At 41.2% G+C, this 10069-nt stretch overlaps 1 protein-coding gene across 2 annotated transcripts in view; it reads left to right on the forward strand.

Moving 5' to 3' along the window:
* Positions 1–8798, forward strand: part of DCHS2 (dachsous cadherin-related 2) — a 103410-nt gene extending 94612 nt beyond the window's left edge. For both annotated transcript variants that reach the window (XM_083630906.1, XM_083630907.1), the window contains 3 exons: positions 2998–3284; positions 3382–3520; positions 4543–8798. In XM_083630906.1, the coding sequence (XP_083487032.1) occupies positions 2998–3284; positions 3382–3520; positions 4543–7187 (3071 nt within the window). In that variant the 3' untranslated portion in view covers positions 7188–8798. The remainder of the gene's footprint in view (positions 1–2997; positions 3285–3381; positions 3521–4542) is intronic.
* The last annotated feature ends 1271 nt before the right edge of the window (positions 8799–10069 follow it).

A 10069-nucleotide genomic window follows, 5' to 3' on the forward strand; every position in this document is an offset into this window, starting at 1 on the left:
GGTTTGGACCTAATCCTGCTAAACCATAGTTTACTGCAGCTTTCCCCAACCCAGTGCCCTTCAGATGGTTGGACTACAGGCAGCTGGGATGGTCAGGAATAATTGGAGTCATACTCCAAAACATCTGTAGGGCACCTAGTTAGAAAATGCTAGCTCATGCTTACATGAATAAACCACAGGGAGCTTTGTGCTCACACGTTTTCCCCTCCCCTCCCTCTCATACAAGGACTTTCTCTTATGTTTTAAACTAACCACAGCATGTCACGTAGCTATGGTTTATTGAAAGTCAACTTCATGCCATAGTTTTAACAAACCATAGTTACAATTAACCACATGGTAAGGCTCAGAAGTATCACAAGATGTGGTCAACCAAAATTAGAATCAGAATTTGAACTTGCGGCCATGCCATAGAATGAGACGGGAGGGAGGAGCATTTGATCCTGGGGTACACTGCAGTTTGTCATGTTAAGCCATGGTTTAGAGTTCTGTGCAAATGGGGCCACTGTCTTTTTATGCCTTTGTAATAAATAGGGGAAAATTTCTCAGATGGGATTTTTTTTTTTATGAGTAGTACATATTCTGCGGCATATTTCTGCTGGCTGGGAAGCTTATATTTGTGAGCAACTTAAAAACAGCATATAAAAGAATGCCGTCTGGTGCATTAAATCTCAAAACATTGGTAAAAGACCCTGCTGCGAGGTTCAGATGTCAAATTCCTAAGATTTATTTTCAATTTCTATTTCCCTTTTGGAGAAAGAAACACAGTTCTTAAGCCAGAGTTCCCAACAGTTAACTTTTCAATTCTATTGTTATTGACTAAAGTAGCACTTGTGTTATGAAAGTTAAGTAACTTCACAGTGAATCAACTGAAGTTGTTGGCTTGTGTTGGAATGTTCAGCAATTTTGTTCCAGTGCTTCGTCCTTCTTCTGATGTTACATTTTGTGGCACAGTAGCTATTCCAAGGGCCTCTTTTTCTATCACATGTTTGAGGTCACATGGAATGGCTCTTTCTTATGGCTCCCCATGCCACCATCTCCACTTTGGGGAACTGAGAGAAGGACAGTTTCTATGTGACTTGGAACTGCTGCCATTAAAGAGCAGCACGAGAAGGAGTTATGACACATCAGCCATAAAAAATAAAGTCCATTTTGAGATTTCTTCCTATGTTTTGATTTTTCACTCACAGCGGTGATGCATGTCACTCCCAGAAGTGGAAAACATTTATGCATTTGCCACCCACCAGCCAGACATGGGGTTGCCAATAATCCAGAAATAGCTTGGCTTATCCGTATCTGGTTTATGTAGCTATTCCTCCAGAATTATAGTTTCACTCAGGCAAATTGACCTTGAAGAACACACCTGGATGAAAATTGTCAATCGACTGGGAGATGAACTTTAGACCTTAAAATCTGCAATTTGCATGCCAGATATTCATTACTGTACTCAGGCGTCAAACAAGGACCAGTTTTGAAACATCTGGACAAAATTATATTCTTCCAAAATAACTCCTGACATAAGAAGAGAGTAGTTCCATCCAGTAAGCTATTAACTTCCTCTTCTTCTTCTTTTTGGCTTTTCATTCCTACTAGTTCCCTTTTCTTCCTTTTAATAGTGGTCTCATATGAACACCAAACATACATGGGAGTATTTGTGTTGTCAGTATATTGTTAAAGGTCTGGCTTTTCATTTCCTGTGACCAAGATTGCAAAGGGAAGAGATGTGTGCCCTGCCCTGAAATAGCTTTGAGTAGTCTAAATACAAAAAGGCTGGGAAGAGCTAGCATGTATTATTATTACAGTGGTGCCCCGCAAGACGAACGCCTCGCAAGACGAAAAACCCGCTAGACGAAAGGGTTTTCCGTTTTTCGATGTGCTTCGCAAGACGAATTTCCCTATGGGCTTCCTTCGCAAGATGAAAGCCCATAGGGAAATCTCCAGGACAGCGGGGAAGCGCAGTGCGTCTTCCCCACTGTCCTCGGACCTCCTCCGAAGGCTGGCGGTGGGGTGTAGAGACCTCCTCCCGCCGCCAGGCTACGGAAGGCTCCTCCGAAGGCTGGCGGTGGGGCGGAGAGACCTTCTCCCCGCGCCAGCCTTCGGATGGCTGTCCTGAAGACTTGCGGTGGGAGGAGGGTTTTCCTTCCCACCGCCAACATTCAGAATGCTGTTCTGAATGTTGGCGGTGGGGAGGAAAAACCCTCCTCCCACCGCAAGCCCCGGGAACAGAGGAGAAGCGCTGTGCGCCTTCCCCTCTGTTCCCGGACCTGTCCTGAAGGCTTGCGGTGGGAGGAGGGCTTTCCTCCCCACCGCCAACATTCAGAATGCTGTTCTGAATGTTGGCGGTGGGGAGGAAAAACCCTCCTCCCACCGCAAGCCCCGGGAACAGAGGAGAAGCGCTGCGCGCCTTCCCCTCTGTTCCCGGACCTGTCCTGAAGGCTTGCGGTAGGGAGAAAAGCCCTTCTCCGCACCGCCAGCCTGGCAAGCGGTCTCCATAGGAACGCATTAATTGATTTTCAATGCATTCCTATGGGAAACCGTGCTTCGCAAGACGAAAAACTCGCAAGAAGAGAAAACTTGCGGAACGAATTAATTTCGTCTTGCGAGGCACCACTGTATTTATTAAATTTGTATATCACTGTATATCCATAGATGTCAGGGCAGTTCACAACCTAAACATTTAGATAATAAGCCACCTTTTAAACTGTTATTTTATGAAGTCAATGAAGATTATGCCAATATTTTTCTTGAGCAAATCTGTTTTCTTATTTGCAGTGTGGGGATGGGATTCTTGCAAAACTTTTCTAGAGGATTTAACAGCATGTACACAGTTTAGTACTGTCATCCACATTATCTTTAACCTTACCCTTAAAATATTCCTAAGATTTCTGGCAACTATGGTTTTTTTGGGGGTATAAATATAGTTTGTTGATGAAAATTTCTGGAGGGCTTCCAAGAACAACAGTGATAAATAAGTCTTACTCTTAAATATGATGGTTGTAGATGCTCCACTTGGCTCCCTGGTGATGCAAGTATTGGCAGATGATGCGGACCTAGGACCATCCCTTCACTACAGTTTTGCTGAGAATGGAAATCCTGGAATGAAATTTGCAATTGACCAATGCCATGGAACAATCACATTGGTGAAAGCATTAGATTTTGAAGAAATCACTCAGCTTGAACTGTTGGTCAGAGTTTCCGATTCTGTGCACGCAACTACAGAACAACTTCTGATATTTATATCTGATATTAATGACAACCCACCAGTATTTACTCAGGATGCATATCAGGTAAGAAAAGAAACTTTAAGTAATTTAAAGCTTTTGTTGTGAAGACATCTCTTCATGTGACCTTGAGATGCTGTGGACTTTCCCCACCCCCTTTCAGGTGATGATACCCGAACGTAGGCCTGTAGCTACTGCTCTTTTGACTGTCTATGCCACAGACAGAGATTCAGAGTACAATGGAAAGCTAACCTACAGAATTCTTCCCCCCTCTGATGAATTTTCTGTTGATCCACAAAATGGTGAGTTCGTTGTATGTTTAATAATTTGCAGTGTGGAACATACAATATGATGTGCTTTGTCTGGAATGCCTATTGAAGCTTCTTGTTATCCACACATCAAACACAGCCAAAATTGTCATCCATATCTGCAATACAATTGCATTGACAGCACTGAGAGAGCGGGTAATGGGAAGATTTAAGTGATGAACAGAGGGCATGTAATGAGCATCTAGCAGTCTGTTTATTTACCTGTTTGTTGAACATGCCATGCTATTACTTACTTCAAGAGTTCAAACAAGAAAAACATTAAATTACAGCATACCTTTAGGCATTCAAGTAGAAACAGGATTTTCCAGAAATATAAAGAATAAAGAGATCTGCCACATTTAATAATTTTGCAAAAGAATTTACAGATATTTTTTGGGAAGCCCACTAGAGCAGGGTTTTCCAAACTCTGGTCCCTGGCACGTCTGTGGATTTGTAATTAAAGATGGCAGACAGCACATCCATCGTGTTAAATGTTCATATTGATTTTGAAATCTAGTTTTATTGTTTCTCTTATTTTTTATATTGTATTTTATTGTATTACAACTTGAATTTCTATGAAATTAAAATTGTAATACAATAAAAAAGTATAAGAAATAAAAGAAACAATAAAAGTACAGTTCAGATTCATACAGTACTTAGCACAGTGGATTACAATTGCTACAGTGAGCAGGAAAAATATTAAATGGCCTGCCAAGACCCTCAGTAATTTTGAAGAGATCCACGGGGAAGAAAGTTTGGGAACAACTACGCTATAGCCTAGGTATGCTCCAACTGGAAAAGAAAATGTTCAGCCTTGCAGAATTAGGTGACATGTTGCTATTGTTTTAAACTCTTGTGGTTTACTCCCAGTTGGGTATAGGATTGTTGCCTTAAAATCATTTCAAATGATGACTGTTTCTTTTAGGAAATGCTGGAGGGGGGATTTTAACTGAACCATTATGCTTCTATTACTGAAAGTTTGTTTTGAAATGTGTTTTTCTAAAACTTTATTTTAGGCTCACTATATCTGGTTAAGACAGTGACATACCAGGAAAAGAATCCAGTTATTCGACTCCATGTAGAAGCCAGTGACAGTGGGAATCCTGCTTTGACTGCTGTTGCTTCAGTGCTCATACAGATCCAGGATGTGAATAATTACATCCCTCAATTTACTGTGCCATCGTATAATCTCAGTATCAGTGAAAATGTCTCTGTTGGAGAGATGCTGCTAACATTCTCAGCTATTGACAATGACAGGACACATGACAGCACCTATGTTGAATATGCCATTATTGGTGGTAATGGTGGTAATAAGTTCCAGGTGGAAAAATGCATCGTTGGGCCAGAATCTCCAAGTAAACTGACTGGAAATCTTGTGTTGAGGAGCATTCTAGATCGCGAGAGCAGTTCATCTTACCAGTTGTTAATTCTTGTATCTGACCGTGGGACTCCTCCTTTAAACGCCACAGCTACAGTGTCAATCACTGTTTTGGATATTAATGATAACCCACCTATATTTACCAGTTTGGAGTATAAAGTTCATGTCAGGGAAAATTTCCCTGTAGGCAGTCATGTTACTGCTGTCTCAGCTAGTGATTGCGATGCTGGACCTAATGGAGACATCACGTACAGTATCACCTCTGGAAATGACAAGGGGCACTTCCGTTTAGATGGGAAAACCGGCTCCCTTGACCTTGTCAGAGCTTTGGATTATGAAGAAACAATGAATTTCAGTCTGACCATTCAAGCTTCTGATGGAGGAGTTGGCATAAAAAATGTGGCCTTCGCTGTAGTTTTTATCAGCATCCTTGATGCTAACGATTACGTCCCAGTATTTGTATTTCCCACCCAGGACTGCAGAATCCATGAAAATCTGCCTGCTTTTTCTTTCGTCTGCAGAATTTCTGCACTGGATTTTGATACCGGCCCCTATGGTCACCTTTCGTATTCCATCCAGTCATCATGTTTATCTGGTCATGGAACTCCTGGAGATCATGACATGTTTTTCATAGATCCTCTGACAGGAGAGATCCGCACCAAGCAGGTGCTTGATTTTGAAGACCAGGACAAGTATTGCTTCATAGCTCAGGCCAAAGACAGAAGCGACTCAACAGCCACTATCACCGTTCAAGTGGAGGTCGAGGGGGCAGATGAATTTGACCCTGTCTTTAACCAAGACCAATATTTTTTTGATTTCCCTGAAAGGAATGAAGCAGGGCAGTTGATTGGCAAAGTCGCAGCATCAGATTATGATGGAGGATTGGATGGTGTTGTTCACTACACTTTGCTAAAACAGTCGCCCTTCTTTTCTGTGAACCACAGCAGTGGGGCCCTCTACTTGACCAGACCTTTCCACAGGAAGAGAATCGGCATGAAGAGAGCAGGCGATACTCTTGAACTGCTTGTAAAAGCTCATAGCCCAAAGCTGGACTCGAAGTCTAGCACGTGCACAATTCTGGTGAACGTCTCTAAAGCTCCAGAGACTTATTCCATGTTGCCGGTGGAAACAGTGTCCATTAGCATCGCCGCTTCTACTGTAGCATTCCTGTTTCTGGCCATCAGTCTTGCTGTGCTTATTGTTAGATTCAGGCGAAAAGACACTGCAAACTCCAGCATGAAGAAAGAGATGCCATGTCCCTCATCTGCTGATTTGAAATTAGACCATGAGAATAGTGCTCCTAAAGACGTCCGGAAATCCCAAATCCATGCAACCGGTAACCTTCCAGTAGGCACCATAGCGGAGTGGCTAAGTTTGGTAGGCATCAGAGAGAGAAGGGACATGGGCAACCATTGTAGACATTCAGACTCCAGCGGACATGGCTCTGCAGAAGGAGAAACTGCAGAAGATGAGGAAATAAAGAGGATCAATGAGCATCCCTGCAGGAAGGGTTCCGGATCAGCTTTAAGTGACCGAGGCTCACGTATACCCGACTCAGGAATTCCTAGAGACTCTGACCAGCTTTCGTGTCAGTCTGAGGAGACTGATGTCATGGCCATTTCTCAAAGCATAGAAGCTGCCCACCCTTTCCAAGATGGAAGTGGAGGAGAGGGAAGAGAATGTGATGCAAAGTATGCTTGCAATCAAATGCTGTCCAAAACACTTCACAACCTGGGGATGAAGGAAAAAGACATCATGACAGACATCACAAGAGAATATATCTTCATACCTGATGATCAGAACTCCCATTATGGATCTCTTGCTACCCTAGTTGACTCTGATGAGGATCTCAGAGGCAGCTATAACTGGGATTACTTGCTTAATTGGGAACCCAGATTTAAGCCTCTCGCATCCGTGTTCAGTGATATTGCCGAACTGGAGGATGAAAGCTTAAAAATGCATAGCTTTCCTAAGGAGAAGAAATCTTTCATCTTTCCTCCTCCTCTAATTACTTCTGTAGCTCAGCCTGGTTTAAAGACAGTCCCCCCGCGAATTCCAAATCTGTTGCCTGGTCAGGCATTTAAGAAATACCCCCGCTCACCCCTCATCCATCACCTGAGGTATCCTCCATCTGCTATGACTCCCAGTTTTTCACCTTCTCTGTCTCTGCTTACCACGCAGACCCCGACAGCATCTCCAGTGGCCTCCCATCCTAACCTGAAGGGGATATGCCCTGGTGGGGCAAAGTGTGAACTTTCAGCAGATGAAGAAGTTCAAGTATAGATTATTTATCATTGACTTAAAGTGTTACATGAACGTTTGGCTAAATGTTTTTGCCATATTCCTTAATGAGCATTGCATGTCATGTCTATATCTGTAAGAGGGAGAAAAAAATATTTTTTACAAGTTAAACATTTTACCTGCCTAATTAATTCACTGCAGGATGTACTCCAGATCGGTTAGGGACTTCCTTGATCATTCATTATGAACTTACCTATATTAGCTGTTTGTGTTCTGTATGTTCTAGACATCTAGGGGGAAATCACTGGTGGAACAGAAGTTTCACGCAATGCTTACTCTTAAACTCAGGTGAATAGTTGAGGATGTGTAGAACTTGCTGGATGTCCATGCAGCATACAGAGTTGCTATTTTAGCTGGTCTAACATGTGCTCTGGTGCTGCTAGTAAGGCACAACAGGCATTGCCATTTTTGTCCCTTCCCCCAAACTACTCTTGATACCTGAGCCAAGCACACTTCAGCTGCAGTAAAGAAAAGAAAAAAGTTGGTGCTACGTAATATTCAGTGCATGTAGAAGTATATTTACAGACACGCACACATTTCGGAGTGTGCATATTTGTTGTATCAAATCAGCATATAGTTACCAATATTTTTACAGCTTTCTTTTGCTTCAGTATATAAGTAAATGTTTTTGCACCTTCGTTTACATTACCTCAAATGAAACCAGGATAAGTTAGAATTGGCCTTTTGTGAATACGAAAAGGCCCTACAAAGGTTTGGTTCCCCGCCCCCAGTCTCATCTAGAACAAGCAATGGATAAAATGCTTGCTAGACTGACCCTCTGGGCTCACATTTAATGATTGCTTATTCTGAATGACTGTGCTCAAGGTTCAAAATATCTTGATCCTCTTTACTTCTGTGTAGAAGTGACACCACTAAAAGCTGGAGGAATAAAAAAGCGGAATTAACATTGTTTCCAGATAACACTGGAAGTAAATGGTAGAATCACAGAGATTCGGAATGGCAAGACAAATCAAAGATACATTCCTAGTGGATGTAGAATGACTACTGCATCTGGTATTTTTGCCTTTGATTTCAGTGAATCTCCAATGCAGTTTACACTGAGATTGTCTGAAAGAAGTATTCGGTGTCGCTGGAGTGCCTTCTTTCAGGCCCCTGACCTGTGCAATTCTACATTCCCTTGGACCTCTTTGAAAAGTGACAGAGTGACATTTATCTGATATCTGAGTGCAGCCAGGATTTTCTGGCTTTTAGGGATACACTGGCTTGTACTCATGGTTCTTTGCTTTCCATACCCACAGTGGGATCCATCTACTTGTGTGGTTTATTGGATTATAGCCAGGACCTTTTGCTCTAACTTCTGACTTGCTATAGGAAGCCTGAAAACTTATCAAGATCTGCCACACTAGTTCCCTCACATAGCAGAGTTGTTTTCCCATGATATGAAAGCATACCAAACAAAAGAAAGGAAATGGGCAATGTTAATTTATGAATTCTGTGTTTGCAAAATACATACATGTATATAACAAAGTATAACCAAAAATGTAAAGTCATGGCAGTGACTTGTATAATTGCATAACTAAATAATGTAACAGTATTTTAAATATAATTTTTATATTTTTTCTACTGTGAAAACTTAGTTTTTATTTTTCTTGGTTTTAATGTACAAAAGATACTAAACCGTAAGGATGTCCAGGGCTTTGGATTTCTGGGCATTTCCTGACCCAGCCCTACTAAAGGAAGCAGTTGAGGAAGAGAGGTAAGAGAGGAAGATGGTCCTGAATTCTCCTGATTGGAAACTGATTTTAGAGAATTGACACATTTTGCATTTCTAAGCAAGGCCTGGTTCCAGTCACAGCTTATCCCCAGACCTACTCTTTTAAATACACATATATATGTAGTTTAGGTCACCTAGTAGCTACCATTGGAAGATCTCTGCACAGCTGGAATGTGCCATACTGAAATAATCACCCTCTGTAGATTATTTAGCAATTTGATTTCTAGAGACATGTTCTAACCACCACCACCACCCCAAAAAAAGAGAAGGGGGAGGAAACCTAGGTGCTTGGACATGGATTTATTTATTTTTAAAAATGCAACCATTTTATAGATGCCTGATGCATTTTGATCATTTCTTCTAGACCTCATTACTTCTAAGGCTTGCTGAAGACCTTTTCATTTCATTTTTTATTTTTTAATATTTTTTATTAATTTTTCATTAATAACAATCCAATCCACATTAATACCATACCAAATCATAATACAAACAAAAGAGCCAATTAATCAGTTCCGAATTCAACATTTTTTTATGACTTCTCATGTTCCGGCTATCAGGAGTTGATGTTATTCCTTGGTCCTGCACCATTTCTCTTAATTAGTCCAAATACAACAATTCCGCTCTTGATCCTTTATTTTAACAGCCGCTGGTGTGATGACTTTCGTTCGTATTTAGCAAATCCATATCCATTAACTTGCAAAGGGAATTTATTTTTTGTAGTTTTCTGTGTGAAATATTTGTTTACATTCTTCTTTTCCTCCATGTTGTAATCAATCAATCCTCTTCAACATCGCCCCTCCCTCGAGGACTTAATTCTCATTACACCACAGCTTCCATTTTGCCTTTCCAAAACCAAAAGTTTTCCAGCATCTGGCCGTGACTCCTGGCTTACTTCCAGCATTTATCTCCTTTAGTCCTTTCCAATCTATTAACAAGCTGGTGTCTCGCCAAAATCGTAAATAAATCAGAGCCCTCTTTAGTAGGCAATGTCACAAATCATCACAGTATTTCACACAGTCTATTCTTTCCAGTACTCCGTAAAGAAAATTATAGTTCTTGTTGAATACCTCTTGCATTCTATATATAGTTGTAATTCATTAGTAATTTTATTCCATTAGTAATTAATTAA

Source organism: Podarcis filfolensis (genome assembly GCF_964270895.1).
Source record: "Podarcis filfolensis genome assembly, chromosome: 9".
In the NCBI taxonomy this organism is placed as follows: Eukaryota; Metazoa; Chordata; class Lepidosauria; order Squamata; family Lacertidae; genus Podarcis; species Podarcis filfolensis.